Source organism: Oncorhynchus keta, chromosome 31 (genome assembly GCF_023373465.1).
Source record: "Oncorhynchus keta strain PuntledgeMale-10-30-2019 chromosome 31, Oket_V2, whole genome shotgun sequence".
Lineage (NCBI taxonomy): Eukaryota > Metazoa > Chordata > Actinopteri > Salmoniformes > Salmonidae > Oncorhynchus > Oncorhynchus keta.
In genome coordinates, this window is record NC_068451.1 from 23,377,146 (window position 1) to 23,395,416 (window position 18,271).

At 45.7% G+C, this 18,271-nt stretch overlaps 2 protein-coding genes across 2 annotated transcripts in view; one reads left to right on the forward strand and one right to left on the reverse strand.

Annotated features, from left to right (window-relative positions):
* Window positions 1-690: 690 nt before the first annotated feature.
* LOC118375775 (transmembrane protease serine 9) overlaps window positions 691-18,271 on the reverse strand; it is a 35,977-nt gene continuing 18,396 nt past the window's right edge. Inside the window, exons 12-19 of the mRNA XM_052489098.1 lie at window positions 15,114-15,389; window positions 14,903-15,073; window positions 2,969-3,035; window positions 2,555-2,711; window positions 2,030-2,128; window positions 1,734-1,897; window positions 1,385-1,521; window positions 691-1,214 (exon numbers count right to left, since the gene is read on the reverse strand). Coding sequence (XP_052345058.1) covers window positions 1,062-1,214; window positions 1,385-1,521; window positions 1,734-1,897; window positions 2,030-2,128; window positions 2,555-2,711; window positions 2,969-3,035; window positions 14,903-15,073; window positions 15,114-15,389 — 1,224 coding nt within the window. The 3' untranslated portion in view covers window positions 691-1,061. The remainder of the gene's footprint in view (window positions 1,215-1,384; window positions 1,522-1,733; window positions 1,898-2,029; window positions 2,129-2,554; window positions 2,712-2,968; window positions 3,036-14,902; window positions 15,074-15,113; window positions 15,390-18,271) is intronic.
* LOC118375782 (trypsin-2-like) lies at window positions 7,298-17,252 on the forward strand. Its single transcript, XM_052489984.1, has 5 exons — window positions 7,298-7,466; window positions 15,546-15,699; window positions 16,003-16,262; window positions 16,579-16,715; window positions 16,823-17,252. The coding sequence occupies exons 1-5, from the start codon at window positions 7,403-7,405 to the stop codon at window positions 16,970-16,972; spliced, it is 765 nt and encodes a 254-aa protein (XP_052345944.1). The 5' UTR covers window positions 7,298-7,402; the 3' UTR covers window positions 16,973-17,252.

Below are 18,271 nucleotides of genomic sequence, written 5' to 3' on the forward strand. Positions count from 1 at the left end.
CAGTAAACAGAGTAAGCTGCTGCACAGCAAACAGAGTAAGCTGCTACACAGTAAACAGAGTAAGCTGCTACACAGCAAACAGAGTAAGCTGCTACACAGCAAACAGAGTAAGCTGCTGCACAGCAAACATAGTAAGCTGCTGCACAGCAAACAGAGTAAGCTGCTACACAGCAAACAGAGTAAGCTGCTGCACAGCAAACAGAGTAAGCTGCTGCACAGCAAACAGAGTAAGCTGCTGCACAGGAAACAGAGTAAGCTGCTACACAGCAAACAGAGTAAGCTGCTGCACAGCAAACAGAGTAAGCTGCTACACAGTAAACAGAGTAAGCTGCTACACAGCAAACAGAGTAAGCTGCTGCACAGCAAACAGAGTAAGCTGCTGCATAGCAAACAGAGTAAGCTGCTACACAGCAAACAGAGTAAGCTGCTACACAGTTCCAAAAACAAGTTAAATGATTTAATTGCTTGATGTGTGTATGTAGGGCATTGAAAATATGCTACCTCATAATTTACCCCATACTTAAAACATATTGTCCAGGATGTATGGCTAGTACGGTATATAGCCTGCATACTATAGTTGTATGTTAATATAATCAACCATGAAACCCAAATAAAACTTTTGCACATCCATCATACCGTTAAAAATGCACATAGTAATGAAAGTGTAGTTCCTAAGACAGACAGAAGGAAGACAGTGTAACTTCAGGCTTTATTGTGTTTGACATGTTACACACTGTGCTGAGTCCACTTTAGTATCAAACTAGGAGGAGAACGAGAGAGAGAGAGGAAGAGTTTGGAGGAGTGGAGGTCTGAGAGACAGGGAGGAAGAGTTTGGAGGAGTGGAGTTCTGAGAGACAGGGAGGAAGAGTTTGGAGGAGTGGAGTTCTGAGAGACAGGGAGGAAGAGTTTGGAGGAGTGGAGGTCTGAGAGACAGGGAGGAAGAGTTTGGAGGAGTGGAGTTCTGAGAGACAGGGAGGAAGAGTTTGGAGGAGTGGAGTTCTGAGAGACAGGGAGGAAGAGTTTGGAGGTCTGAGAGACAGGGAGGAAAGCAGCTAGTGGTGTTACATGTTGGCCTTCATGGTCTCATCGATCCAGGGGAGGAACTCACACACTTTGACATAGACTCCGGGGTATCCGGGCACAGCACAGCCCTGACCCCAGGACACCAGGCCATGAACCTCACCCAAACACACTAGACCACTGCCAGAGTCCCCCTGAGAGAGAGAGAGAGAGAGAGAGAGAGAGAGAGAGAGAGAGACAGAGAGACAGAGAGACAGAGAGACAGAGACGTAAGACATCAATTCAAGGTGATCCTAATATGTACCACTGTGTTTTATAAATGACTAAACGGTCTCATCAAAAAGATGTCATATACTGTACGTACGTTGCATGCGTCTCTGCCTCCGTCCATGTATCCGGCACACACCATCCTGCGGGTGAGCATGCCAGGGTAGGCCATCTCACACTTATCATCCTCCAGTATGGGCACATCCAGACACTGCAGATGGGCGGGCATGTTTACTGAGAAGGAAGTAAAAGGCAGGGAGATTTAGTTATTTAATATAATTTATCCGTAGTCATACCTCTTCTCCGGGTGAGGCGTTTGTTGTTAGAGTGTGTGTGGATAAAAGTACTGAGGGTATAATTAATGTTGGTAAAGTTTGTTTGGTATAGTGTGTTTGGGTGTAATTTCTGTGGTTATAGTTTGGTAAAGGTCATTTGGTCCGTCTCACCCTCCTCTCCAGTGGCGATGTTGCCCCAGCCAGAGACAGAGCAGGGGAGGCCTGCGTATGGGCAGCCTGTGGGCAACGGGATGGGCTTCACATAATCAGTGATCTCCACAGGGTGGAACAGCTTGATCAGCATCATGTCATAGTCCAGCGTCTGGTAGTCATAGCTACAGAGAGAAGAGAGAGAGGCCAAGGGATTTTTATTGAATCATGCAACGTGATAAAACTCCATTCAGCCTCGGTTCGGTTGTTATAAAATGGCTTCCCTAAAGTGATGTGTAAGAGTGGGTGTAGCTTGCCTGGGATGCCAGATGATGTTTTGAGTCTTCATGAGCTGCTCAGTTCCCTCAAACACACGCAGGTTGTGCTCTCCAAGCATGATCTGCATAGCGTAGGGGCTGAGAGAGAAGGATGAAGGAGAGAAAGGGCAGAGGACGGAGAGGTGGAAGAGGACGGAGAGGTGGAAGAGGACGGAGAGGTGGAAGAGGACAAAGGGAAAGACAGGGTGATACAACTTTGATTACAGAGAAACCTCATGTCAGTTTGATAAGATTCAGTGTCACACTGCGGAAGACATAGAAGAGCCCTCCTTTTGGTCCATATTGGACCGAAATCTGTTGTTCTGCCCCTGAGTAAGGCAGTTAACCCACTGTTCCACGGGCGCCGAAGACGTGGATGTCCATTAAGGCAGCTCCCCACACCTCTCTGATTCAGAGGGGTTGTGTTAAATGCAGAAGACACATTTCAGTTGAATGCATTCAGTTGTACAACTGACTAGGTATCCCCCTTTCCCTTTCCCTCCCCTGCCCTCCACCCTTACTCACTTGTACCAGCAGTGAGCGACAGAGAGCACCCACTGCTCATTGATGAGCACGGCTCCGCAGAAGTGGTACCCGTAGTTGAGGGAGGCCATCCAGGGTTGGGAGTGAGGTTCACACTCCTGGCCACCGATGATCTTACCATTCTCACGGGGCACTGCCGCTGAAACACACAGAGAGAGACACCATACAGAGAGAGTGGTCACAAGAGGGGAGAGATGAGGACATTGTTGCACTCTGAATAGTATTCATCAGAATTGTTCTACCTCACATAGAAACAGTCTGTTTAGTAAAAACGTTGAAAGCTCTTATAAGCTATATGTAAGATTAATATTCCCTACGAATAGTTTGTGATATATAATTGGTAGAGTATATTAAAGTACTGTATGTGTGTGTGTCTGTGTGTGTGTGTTTAATTACCAGCAGCTCCAACCAGCAGTATCAGAGCAAGCAGTCTCATGGTGTCTGTCTGTCCGGTGAACACTGGCTGATCAAAGACACCTGGACACGCGCATGTACTTTATTTATACACACCCTATCTGCCCCCCACCCCACCCATCAAACTCTACCTTACCTCCCCTGCCCTTCACACTCTATCTGCCCTCCCCTACCCCTCACACCCTATCTGCACTGCCCTCCCATGTGCTCACAACATTCACTCTACCCCACTGACCACCCTAATCACCTCCCCCTCCCCTCACTCAGCCTTATCCCTAAACATACAAGCATACAAGGGCCACAATATTTTATTTAATGCACCTGCATACACTTCGCAACATACACGCGCCTCTACACGCGCCTCTGTATTTATTTGGACAGTGATGCTAAAACTATTCTTTTGGCTCTATACTTCAGCATTTTGGATTTGAGATCACATGTTTTATATAAACCGACAGTACAGAATGTCTCCTTCAATTTGAGGGTGCTTCATAAATATCTGTTTTACCATTTCTAAAATGATAGTACTTTATGTATCTTGTCCTCCCATTTGAAGGTGTCAGAAGTATTGAGAGTGTTGTAGTGTGCCATCTGATTAGCTTAATATAAGGAATTTCATGTATAGCATTTTCTTTGACTTTGTACTTTTACTCAATGACAATGTAATACTTTTTTCCACCACTGCTAAATCAAGCTTGTGACTCTACAAACTTGTTGGATGCATTTGCAGTTTGTTTTGGTTGTTTCAGATTATGTTGTGCCCAGTAGAAATGAATGGTAAATAATGTATTGTCATTTTAGAGTCACTTTTATTGTTAATAAGAATATAATATGTTTCTGAACACTTCTACATTCATGTGGATGTTACCATGATAATCATGAATGAATCTTGAATAATGATGAGTGGTCCTTCTGTAGCTCAGTTGGTAGAGCATGGCGCTTGTAACGCCAGGGTAGTGGGTTCAATCCCCGGGACCACCCATACGTAGAATGTATGCACACATGACTGTAAGTCGCTTTGGATAAAAGCGTCTGCTAAATGGCATATATTATTATTATATTATTATAAAGTTACAGATGCATGAATATCATACCTAAATCCTAACCTCCCCTGTTATTTTTAATGGTGAGAGGTTAGCATGTTTTGGGGGCATGACCTTTGTCCATCTGTAACATCATTATTCATTCATTATTTTTTATTTATTTTTTATTTCACCTTTATTTAACCAGGTAGGCCAGTTGAGGACAAGTTCTCATTTACAACTGCAACCTGGCCAAGATAAAGCAAAACAGTGTGACAAAAACAACAACACAGAGTTACGCATAAACAAACGTACAGTCAATAACGCAAAAGAAAAGAAAAATAGAAAGATCTATGTACAGTGTGTGCAAATGTAGAAGAGTAGGGAGGTAGGCAATACATAGGTCCTAGAGGCAAAAATAATTACAATTTAGCATTAATACAATACGGTAAGCTGCTCAGACAGCTGATGCTTAAAGTTAGAGAGGGAGATATAAGACTCCAGCTTCAGCGATTTTTGCAATTCGTTCCAGTCATTGGCAGCAGAGAACTGGAGGGAAAGGCAGCCAAAGGAAGTGTTGACATTGGGGATGACCAGTGCAATGTACCTGCTGGAGCGCGTGCTAGGGGTGGGTGTTGCTATGGTGACCAGTGAGCTGAGATAAGGTGGGGCTTTACCTAGCAAAGACTTATAGATGACCTGGAGCCAGTGGGTTTGGCAACGGATATGTAGTGAGGGCCAGCCAACGAGAGCATACAGGTCACGGTGGTGGGTAGTATAGGGGGCTTTGGTGATAAAATGGATGGCACTGTGATAGACTAAATCCAGTTTGCTGAGTAGAGTGTTGGGGGCTATTTTGTAAATGACATCACCGAAGTCAAGGATCGGTACGATAGTCAGTTTTACGATGTTATGTTTGGCGGCAAGAGTGAAGGAGACTTTGTTGCGAAATTGGAAGCCGATTCTAGATTTAATTTTGGATTGGAGATGCTTAATGTGAGTCTGGAAGGAGAGTTTACAGTCTAACCAGACAGGTTAGACTAGGTCAGAACCATCCAGAGTAGTGATGCTAGTCGGGCAGGAGGGTGCGGGCAGCAATCGGTTGAAGAGCATGCACTTAGTTTTACTAGCATTTAAGTGCAGTTGGAGGCCACGAAGGAGTGTTGTATGGCGTTGAAGCTCGTTTGGAGGTTAGTTAGCACAGTGTCCAAAGAAGGGCCAGATGTATACAGAATGGTGTCGTAAGAGAATCACCAGCAGCTAGAGCGACATCATTGATATATACAGAGAAAAAAGTCGGCCTGAGAATTGAGCCCTGAGGCACCCCCATAGACACTGCCAGAGGTCCAGACAACAGGCCCTTCGATTTGAGACACTGAACTCTATCTGAGAAATAGTTGGTGAACCAGGCGAGGCAGTCATAAGAATAAGAATGCAGTGATTGACAGAGTCGAAAGCTTTGGTCAGGTCGATGAAGACGGCTGCACAGTACTGTCTTTTATCAATGGCGGTTATGATATCGTTTAGGACCTTGAGCGTGGCTGAGGTGCCCCCATGACCTGCTCGGAAACCAGATTGCATAGTGGAGAAGGTACAGTGGGATTCGAAATGGTTGGTGATCTGTTTATTAACTTGGCATTCAAAGATTTTAGAAAGACAGGGCAGGATGTCTATAGGTCTATAACAGTTTGGGTCTAAGGTATCTCCCCCTTTGAAGTGGGAGATGACCGCGGCAGCTTTCCAATCTTTATGGATCTCAGGCGATACGAAAGAGAGGTTGAATAGGCTAGTAATAGGATTATCTGTACTCAAGGTAGCATCCACATTAATGTAGAAGTGTTCGGGAACATCTTACTTACAATAAAACTGACTTGACTCCAAAATGACAAAATACATTATTTACCGTTCGCACAACATCATCCGAAACACAACCAAAACAAACTGCAAATGCATCCAAGAAGTTTGTAGAGTCATGAGCTTGATGTAGTCATTGTGTGCTAGGAGTATGGGACCAAACTTTTGATGAAATTAAATACACTATAAGTGATGGGGTGACTAGATACAAAAAGTGCATTCATTTCTAAACGGTAAAACAGAGATGTATGAAAGCACGTTAAAATAAAAGGTGAAAGTCTGTACTGTTGCCTCATATACTACATGACCAAATGTATGTGGACACCTGCTTTTGTGGCCTGCCATTTGCAGCTGAGCCATTGTTGCCCCTAGAGGTTTCCACTTCACAATAACAGCACTTACAGTTGACAGGGGCAGCTCTAGCAGGGCAGAAATTTGACGAACTGACTTGTTGGAAAGGTGGCATCCTATGACGGTGCCACGTTAAAGGTCACTGAGCTCTTCGGTACGAACAATTCTACTGCAAATGTTTGTCTATGGAGATTGCATGGCGGTGTGCTTGATTTTATACATCTGTCAGCAACGGGTGTTGTTGAGCCAAATCCACTCATTTGAAGGGGTGTCCACATATGTTTGGCCATGTAGTGTATAAAACATTTGTTCTCAAATCCAAAATGTTCGAGTATAGAGCCAAATGAACATTTTTATCTTCACTGCCCAAATAAATACGTTGGGGACTGTACACCTAACTGATGATTAACCAGTAGCTGGCAAACTGAATGTGACAGACATTTAGCCTTTTGAAGTGGCATGTGGCACACAAGGACATGTACCCATGGCTGGCCATATGCACTATCAAAAGGACCACAGCTACTTAACAGCCTGTGCTCATCCCACAAGGTCTATTCACTTTCCAATGTTGCATCTTACAGAACAACCAATTCATCTGTTGAATGTACTGATTGCATAACATTTTAAATGTGCAAATCATCATTCTGTCTGGTTCTATTCAAATGTTACTCATAGAGCCTTCCTTATCTCTGCAACTATTCTTTAGTACACTTAGTATGCCCTTGAATATAGGCCAGGAGCTGTGAGAGAAATGGCCACCTGTGATGTTAGAACTAGTACCTGAAAAGTACAACAACCTTTTCCCCCACTTCTTTGAGGTGTTGCAAGAGGTCTCAATGATCCTACCACTCTGGCAATCTGGCCAACAGCACAACTGTTTCAACATTAAACACTTTCTGTCCAAAGTCCCAAGGTTGAGACAGCTGCAGCTGTGACTTATTCCAATAACAAAATGTCTCAAACGCCATGATGAAATTGGCGTGAGGAATGGGATAAACGCATGCTTTGAGTACCTGGTAGAATATAAGGAGAGTTTGTGATAAGATGAGGCATGATGGGGCAGGAGAGTTTGGGGTGGGGCATCAGGCACGAGAGACTTGGAAAGGGGGCAGGGCAGGGTGGAGGGATATCAGTTGAGATGAAGGTATAAATGTAGAGAATCGCAGAGTGCACATGTCCAGTCTGGTGAATGAAGACTTGTCTCAGCAGCACGATGATTGGCCTGATTGTACTCACACTCCTGGGGGCTGCAGGTAACAAACACACACATAGAGACTCGCGTAGAGACACGTGTAGAGACACACATAGAGACTCGCATAGAGAAACACATAGAGACCCGCATAGAGACACACATAGAGAATCGCATAGAGACACATGTAGAGACACACATAGAGACACACGTAGAGACACACGTAGAGACACGCATAGAGACACATGTAGACACACACATAGAGACTCGCATAGAGACACACATAGAGACTCACATAGGGACTCGCATAGAGACACATGTAGAGACACACATAGAGACACGCATAGAGACTCGCATAGGGACTCGCATAGAGACACACATAGAGACACACATAGAGACACAGGTAGAGACACGCATAGAGACATACATAGAGACACGCATAGAGACACACATAGAGACTCGCATAGAGACACACATAGAGACTCGCATAGAGACACGCATAGAGACACGCATAAAGACACATAGAGACTTGCATAGAGACTCGCATAGAGACTCGCATAGAGACACATGTAGAGACACGCATAGAGACACACATAGAGACTCGCATAGAGACTCGCATAGAGACACGTGTAGAGACACACATAGAGACACACATAGAGACACACATAGAGACACACATAGAGACACGCATGGAGACACACATAGAGACTCACATAGAGACTCACATAGAGACACACATAGAGACACACATAGAGACACACATAGAGACACGCATGGAGACACACATAGAGACTCACATAGAGACTCACATAGGGACTCGCATAGAGACACATGTAGAGACACGCATAGAGACTCGCATAGAGACACGTGTAGAGGCACACATAGAGACACACATAGAGACACACATAGAGACACACAAAGAGACTCGCATAGAGACACGTGTAGAGACACACATAGAGACACACATAGAGACACACATGGAGACACACATAGAGACTCACATAGAGACTCGCGTAGAGACACGCATAGAGACACATGTAGAGACACACATAGAGACTTGCATAGAGACACACATAGAGACACACATAGAGACACACATAGGGACTCGCATAGAGACACATGTAGAGACACGTGTAGAGACTCGCATAGGGACTCGCATAGAGACACACATAGAGACACGCATAGAGACACACATAGGGACTCGCATAGAGACACATGTAGAGACACGTGTAGAGACTCGCATAGGGACTCGCATAGGGACTCGCATAGAGACACATGTAGAGACACGTGTAGAGACTCGCATAGGGACTCGCATAGGGACTCGCATAGGGACTCGCATAGAGACACATGTAGAGACACGTGTAGAGACTCGCATAGGGACTCGCATAGGGACTCGCATAGAGACACACATGGACACACAGGTAGAGACACGCATAGAGACACGCATAGAGACACGCATAGAGACTCGCATAGAGACACACATAGAGACTCGCATAGAGACACGCATAGAGACATGCATAAAGACACACATAGAGACTTGCATAGAGACTCGCATAGAGACACATGTAGAGACACACATAGAGACACACATAGAGACTCGCATAGAGACACATGTAGAGACACACATAGAGACACACATAGAGACTCGCATAGAGACAAATGTAGAGACACACATAGAGACTCGCATAGAGACACGCATAGAGACTCGCATAGAGACACACCTAGGGACTCACATAGAGACACATGTAGAGACACGCATAGAGACTCGCATAGAGACACATGTAGAGACACGCATAGAGACTCGCATAGAGACACGCGTAGAGACACACATAGAGACTCGCATAGAGACACACGTAGAGACACATGTAGAGACACACATAGAGACTCTCATAGAGACACACATAGAGACTCGCATAGAGACACACGTAGAGACACATGTAGAGACACACATAGAGACTCTCATAGAGACACACATAGAGACTCGCATAGAGACACACATAGAGACACATGTAGAGACACTAATAGAGACTCGCATAGAGACACACAGAGACTCGCGTAGAGACACACATAGAGACACATGTAGAGACACACATAGAGACTCTCATAGAGACACACATAGAGATTTGCATAGAGACTCGCATAGAGACACACATAGAGACACATGTAGAGACACACATAGAGACTCGCATAGAGACACACATAGAGACTCGCAGAGAGACACGCGTAGAGACACGCGTAGAGACACACATAGAGACTCGCATAGAGACACACATAGAGACCCGCATAGAGACACACATAGAGAATCGCATAGAGACACATGTAGAGACACACATAGAGACACACGTAGAGACACACGTAGAGACACGCATAGAGACACATGTAGACACACACATAGAGACTCGCATAGAGACACACATAGAGACTCACATAGGGACTCGCATAGAGACACATGTAGAGACACACATAGAGACACGCATAGAGACTCGCATAGGGACTCGCATAGAGACACACATAGAGACTCGCATAGAGACACATGTAGAGACACGCATAGAGACTCGCATAGGGACTCGCATAGAGACACGCATCGAGACTTGCATAGAGACACATGTAGAGACACGCATAGAGACACACATAGAGACACACATAGAGACACAGGTAGAGACACGCATAGAGACATACATAGAGACACGCATAGAGACACACATAGAGACTCGCATAGAGACACACATAGAGACTCGCATAGAGACACGCATAGAGACACGCATAAAGACACATAGAGACTTGCATAGAGACTCGCATAGAGACACATGTAGAGACACGCATAGAGACACACATAGAGACTCGCATAGAGACACACATAGAGACTCGCATAGAGACACGTGTAGAGACACACATAGAGACACACATAGAGACACACATAGAGACACGCATGGAGACACACATAGAGACTCACATAGAGACTCACATAGAGACTCACATAGGGACTCGCATAGAGACACATGTAGAGACACGCATAGAGACTCGCATAGGGACTCGCATAGAGACACGCATGGAGACACACATAGAGACTCACATAGAGACTCACATAGAGACTCACATAGGGACTCGCATAGAGACACATGTAGAGACACGCATAGAGACTCGCATAGGGACTCGCATAGAGACACGTGTAGAGACACACATAGAGACACACATAGAGACACACATAGAGACACACAAAGAGACTCGCATAGAGACACGTGTAGAGACACACATAGAGACACACATAGAGACACACATAGAGACACGCATGGAGACACACATAGAGACTCACATAGAGACTCGCGTAGAGACACGCATAGAGACACATGTAGAGACACACATAGAGACTCGCATAGAGACACATGTAGAGACACGTGTAGAGACTCGCATAGGGACTCGCATAGGGACTCGCATAGAGACACATGTAGAGACACACATAGAGACTCGCATAGAGACACATGTAGAGACACGCATAGAGACACACATGGAAACACAGGTGGAGACACGCATAGAGACACGCATAGAGACACGCATAGAGACTCGCATAGAGACACACATAGAGACTCGCGTAGAGACACGCATAGAGACATGCATAAAGACACACATAGAGACTTGCATAGAGACTCGCATAGAGACACATGTAGAGACACATGTAGAGACACACATAGAGACACACATAGAGACTCACATAGAGACACATGTAGAGACACACATAGAGACACACATAGAGACTCGCATAGAGACAAATGTAGAGACACACATAGAGACTCGCATAGAGACACGCATAGAGACTCGCATAGGGACTCGCATAGAGACACACCTAGGGACTCACATAGAGACACATGTAGAGACACGCATAGAGACTCGCATAGAGACACATGTAGAGACACGCATAGAGACACACATAGAGACACGCGTAGAGACACACATAGAGACTTGCATAGAGACACACGTAGAGACACATGTAGAGACACACATAGAGACTCTCATAGAGACACACATAGAGACTCGCATAGAGACACAAGTAGAGACACATGTAGAGACACACATAGAGACTCTCATAGAGACACACATAGAGACTCGCATAGAGACACACATAGAGACACATGTAGAGACACTAATAGAGACTCGCATAGAGACACACAGAGACTCGCGTAGAGACACACATAGAGACACATGTAGAGACACACATAGAGACTCTCATAGAGACACACATAGAGATTTGCATAGAGACTCGCATAGAGACACACATAGAGACACATGTAGAGACACACATAGAGACTCGCATAGAGACACACATAGAGACTCGCAGAGAGACACGCGTAGAGACACGCGTAGAGACACACATAGAGACTCGCATAGAGACACACATAGAGACTCGCATAGAGAAACACATAGAGACCCGCATAGAGACACACATAGAGAATCGCATAGAGACACATGTAGAGACACACATAGAGACACACGTAGAGACACACATAGAGACTCACATAGGGACTCGCATAGAGACACATGTAGAGACACACATAGAGACTTGCATAGAGACTCGCATAGGGACTCGCATAGAGACACACATAGAGACTCGCATAGAGACACATGTAGAGACACGCATAGAGACTCGCATAGGGACTCGCATAGAGACACGCATCGAGACTTGCATAGAGACACATGTAGAGACACGCATAGAGACACACATAGAGACACACATAGAGACACAGGTAGAGACACGCATAGAGACATACATAGAGACTCGCATAGAGACACACATAGAGACTCGCATAGAGACACGCATAGAGACTCGCATAGAGACACGTGTAGAGACACACATAGAGACACACATAGAGACACACATAGAGACACGCATGGAGACACACATAGAGACTTGCATAGAGACTCGCATAGAGACACATGTAGAGACACGCATAGAGACACACATAGAGACTCGCATAGAGACACACATAGAGACTCGCATAGAGACACGTGTAGAGACACACATAGAGACACACATAGAGACACACATAGAGACACGCATGGAGAAACACATAGAGACTCACATAGAGACTCACATAGGGACTCGCATAGAGACACATGTAGAGACACGCATAGAGACTCGCATAGGGACTCGCATAGAGACACGTGTAGAGACACACATAGAGACACACATAGAGACACACATAGAGACACACATAGAGACACACAAAGAGACTCGCATAGAGACACGTGTAGAGACACACATAGAGACACACATAGAGACACACATGGAGACACACATAGAGACTCACATAGAGACTCGCGTAGAGACACGCATAGAGACACATGTAGAGACACACATAGAGACTCGCATAGGGACTCACATAGAGACACACATAGAGACACGCATAGAGACACACATAGGGACACGCATAGAGACACATGTAGAGACACGTGTAGAGACTCGCATAGGAACTCGCATAGGGACTCGCATAGAGACACATGTAGAGACACACATAGAGACACACATAGAGACTCGCATAGAGACACATGTAGAGATACGCATAGAGACACACATAGAGACACACATGGAGACACAGGTAGAGACACGCATAGAGACACGCATAGAGACACGCATAGAGACACACATAGAGACACACATGGAGACACAGGTAGAGACACACATAGAGACACACATAGAGACACACATGGAGACACAGGTAGAGACACGCATAGAGACACACATAGAGACACACATAGAGACTCGCATAGAGACACATGTAGAGATACGCATAGAGACACACATAGAGACACACATGGAGACACAGGTAGAGACACACATAGAGACTCGCATAGAGACACGCATAGAGACATGCATAAAGACACACATAGAGACTTGCATAGAGACTCGCATAGAGACACATGTAGAGACACACATAGAGACACACATAGAGACTCGCATAGAGACACATGTAGAGACACGCATAGAGACACACAGAGACTCGCGTAGAGACACACATAGAGACTCTCATAGAGACACACGTAGAGACTCGCATAGAGACTTGCGTAGAGACACACATAGAGACTCGCATAGAGTCACACATAGAGACACGCATAGAGACACACATAGAGACTCGCATAGAGACACACATAGAGACTCGCATAGAGACACACATAGATACTCGCATAGAGACACACATAGAGACTCGCATAGAGATACGCATAGAGACTCGCGTAGAGACACACATAGAGACACACATAGAGACTCGCATAAAGACACATGTAGAGACATGCATAGAGACACACATAGAGACTCGCATAGAGACACACAGAGACACACATAGAGACACACATAGAGACACACATAGAGACACACATAGAGACTCACATAGAGACACACATAGACACACACATAGAGACACACATAGAGACTCACATAGAGACACACATAGAGACTCACATAGAGACACACATAGAGACTCGCATAGAGACACACATAGAGACACACATAGAGACTCACATAGAGACACACATAGAGACACACATAGAGACTCGCATAGAGACACACATAGAGACACACATAGAGACACACATAGAGACTCACATAGAGACACACATTTGAGACACACATAGAGACACACATAGAGACACACATAGAGACTCACATAGAGACACACATAGAGACTCACATAGAGACACACATAGAGACTCACATAGAGACACGCATAGAGACTCGCATAGAGACACACATAGAGACTCACAGAGACACACATAGAGACTCGCATAAAGACACATGTAGAGACATGCATAGAGACACACATAGAGACACACATAGAGACACACATAGAGACTCGCATAGAGACACGCGTAGAGACACGCGTAGAGACACGCGTAGAGACACGCGTAGAGACACGCGTAGAGACACGCGTAGAGACACGCGTAGAGACACACATAGAGACTCGCATAGAGACACACATAGAGACTCACATAGAGACTCGCATAGAGACACACATAGAGACACACATAGAGACTCGCATAGAGACACGCATAGAGACACACAGAGACTCGCATAAAGACACATATAGAGACATGCATAGAGACACACATAGAGACTCGCATAGAGACACACAGAGACACACATAGAGACACACATAGAGACACACATAGAGATACGCGTAGAGACTCGTATAGAGACAAACATAGAGACTCGCATAGAGACACGCGTAGAGACTCGCGTAGAGACACACATAGAGACACACATAGAGACTCACATAGAGACACACATAGAGACTCGCATAGAGACACACATAGAGACACACATAGAGACACACATAGAGACTCACATAGAGACACACATAGAGACACACATAGAGACTCGCATAGAGACACGCATAGAGACACACATAGAGACTCGCATAAAGACACATGTAGAGACATGCATAGAGACACACATAGAGACTCGCATAGAGACACACATAGAGACACACATAGAGACACACATAGAGATACGCGTAGAGACTCGTATAGAGACACACATAGAGACTCGCATAGAGACACGCGTAGAGACACGCGTAGAGACACGCGTAGAGACACGCGTAGAGACTCGTGGTAGAGACTCGTGGTAGAGACTCGTGGTAGAGACTCGTGGTAGAGACTCGTGGTAGAGACTCGTGGTAGAGACTCGTGGTAGAGACACGCATACGCAGAGAGACACGCATACGCATAGAGACACGCGTAGAGACACGCGTAGAGACACGCGTAGAGACACGCGTAGAGACACGCGTAGAGACTCACGTAGAGACCCGCGACCCGTGTAGCGACCCGCGTAGAGACCCGCGTAGAGACCCGCGTAGAGACCCGCGTAGAGACCCGCGTAGAGACCCGCGTAGAGACCCGCGTAGAGACACGCGTAGAGACCCGCGTAGAGACACGCGTAGAGACCCGCGTAGAGACACGCATGTTTTACAGACAATGTGGACATCAGCTTGATGTTCTCCTTTTGCCCATCTTGTATAATATAACATTATCTCTAACCTCTGCATCTCTCTGTCTTCTGTTACCTTCTGTCATGCTTTCTGAACACGACTCCCTTCTCCATCCTACTCTTTCTCTTCTGACCCTCCCTCTCCCTTCCACTCCTTCCCTCCCTCAGCGGCAGCTCCTATGGATGACAGGATCGTGGGGGGTTATGAGTGTGAGGCTCATTCCCAGCCCTGGCAAGCCTCTCTTAACATCGGCTACCACTTCTGTGGCGGCTCCCTCATTAATGACCAGTGGATCATCTCTGCCGCCCACTGCTGGATGAAGTGAGTACTGCAGGGTCACTGTCAACCATCTTTGCCCTTCACTGTGCCTCCCAAAGGCCTCTTCATGTAAAGGTTTCTATATTTTTCTCCTCTCCCTTCTCCAATTGTCCATCTGTCTTCACTTTCTGTCTTCCCCTCTCTCCTTCTTGTCTTCTCTGCTTTCCTCTCTCCACTTCTTCACCTTCATCCCTTTCTGCTCTCCTTCATAAATCATGTCCTCTCTCTCTCTCTCCCTCGCTCTCTCACTCTCTCACTTTCTCCTTCTCGCTCTCTCTCTCTCTCCCTCTCTCTCCCTCCCTCCAGTCCTTGGAGTCAGCTTGCTATCCTGGGTGACCACCACATCTGGGAGCACGAGGGAACGGAGCAGTACATGTCTGTGGACGCCATCTACTGGCACCAGAGCTATGACTACCAGACCCTGGACCACGACATTATGCTGTTGAAGCTGGCCCACCCTGTCACTCTCAACAAGTTTGTCAAGCCCATCGCCCTGCCCACAGCCTGCCCCAAGGCCGGGGACATGTGTGTGGTGTCTGGATGGGGAAACATCTACACCGACTCTGGTATTTATGTAGATGGGTTGTAGTATGGGATGGGGTGGAATGAGGATGAGATTGGGATGAGAAAATATGGGTTATTGAATGTAATCAACTAAAAATACTTTTTCTTGAAACTATAGCTCACGCTAGGTCTACATTTTGATGGGAAATCAGCAAGTCAATTTACTTGAGAGGGTAGCTACTTCTAAGAACACCACTTACTGTATCCCCCCTCTCTCCCCCAAACCTTCTCTCTCTCTCTGTCTCTCTCTCCCCAACTGTGTCTCTCTCTCTCTCTTTCTCTGTCTCTCATCGGTCTCTCTGTCTCTCTCTCTGTCAGTGTTCAACCCATTTAACCTGCAGTGTGTGGACATCCCCATCCTGTCTAAGAAGGCCTGTGAGGAGTCCTACCCTGGCCAGATTACTGATACCATGGTGTGTGCCGGATACCTGGAGGGAGGCAAGGACGCCTGTCAGGTATGGAGAATACCCCTGCAACCTCACAAACAGAACATTTCATTTGTTTGTTTATTCATTTATATATTAATTCATTATCTTTCTCTCTCCCTCTGTTTCTGTCTCAGGGTGACTCCGGCGGTCCCCTGGTGTGTAACGGAGAGCTGCATGGCATTGTGTCCTGGGGTGTTGGCTGTGCCCAGCCCAACTATCCTGGTGTCTACACCAAGGTCTGTGCCCTGCTGCCCTGGATCACTGAGATCATCACCAACTACTAGCCTGTACCCTCCACACCAGACTAGAGAGAGAGAGTGAGAGAGAGCGAGAGAGAGCGCGAGAGAGAGAGAGCGAGAGAGCGCGAGAGAGAGCGAGAGAGAGAGAGAGAGCGAGAGAGAGAGAGAGAGAGAGAGAGAGAGAGAGAGAGAGAGAGAGAGAGAGAGAGAGAGAGAGAGAGAGAGAAGAAGAATAAGATGAAGTAGAGGGAGATAGAAGGCTGATGTTGTTACAAGCAGGAAGACAAAGAGACATCTAGTCAATAAAATGGCATCTTTGACTTCACTAATGCATGTTTGTGTTTTTTATTACAATTCTTTGTGTCAATAAAAAAAATACACAAACAATCAATGATTTAGATAACAGGGTAGATTACTAGAATATTTAAAGTCACATCAAACAATTTAATAATTGAAAATTAGATGACACAAAGAAGCATGCTAACAGAGGAACTCTTCCACTGTTAGGAATTTCCTCAGCACCCACCTACTACTTACTAGTACAATCAAATAGTGACAATGGTATAGAGTACAGAGCAGGAAATTAGATGGCAAAGACAAATGAAATGGAAAAGTAACCATGCTAACAAACATATGCTAACATATGTATGGCCTCCTTTGTTTTGCACTACACACTGCTAATGCTGATAATGATACAATGCTAATAATGATGCTATAGCTACTAACAATGATCATTTGAATAATGATGCTAACTCTACGTACAACACTAGAACTAAGTAAACAAACACAAACCTTGGGTTCATGGCTCTGTTCATATTGTCATGGTAACAAAAGTGATCAGACATGAATCGGACATCTGACTTGTGAAAATCTGTATCTAAAGTACAGCCATTGTAACCGCATCCACCTGGAAGAACAGGGTGTTTTCAGTCTGACCATTTTTTGTAATTCCAGGCGTGCCGCCATTAGCACTTCTTTAGCATCCTCCACCAATTCTTTTATTCCCTCGTGCAGAAGGTGTAATGTAGTGGCAAAAGCAATCCCATTGCGCCAAAACTAAAAACAACAGTGGTCAACACAGCTTCGATAGCCTTGGCTGCCACCATGACTGCTGTATGCATCATTCTAGCCACCATCTTCTCATCAACTCCCCCAGTGAAGCGAGACTTCACTGCTGAGCTCAGTTCAACGACTGGCTTGTTGACACATTCTGAGAGTCTCCGGAGAGATTTCTCACCCAGTCCAAAGGTTATGAAGGCCTTGTGGAAGAAGGCCTGCATAACACCAATCTCTCAGTCCACTGAGAAGCCAGGGATGGGTACGGCTGCTGTGGTGGAGGCACCA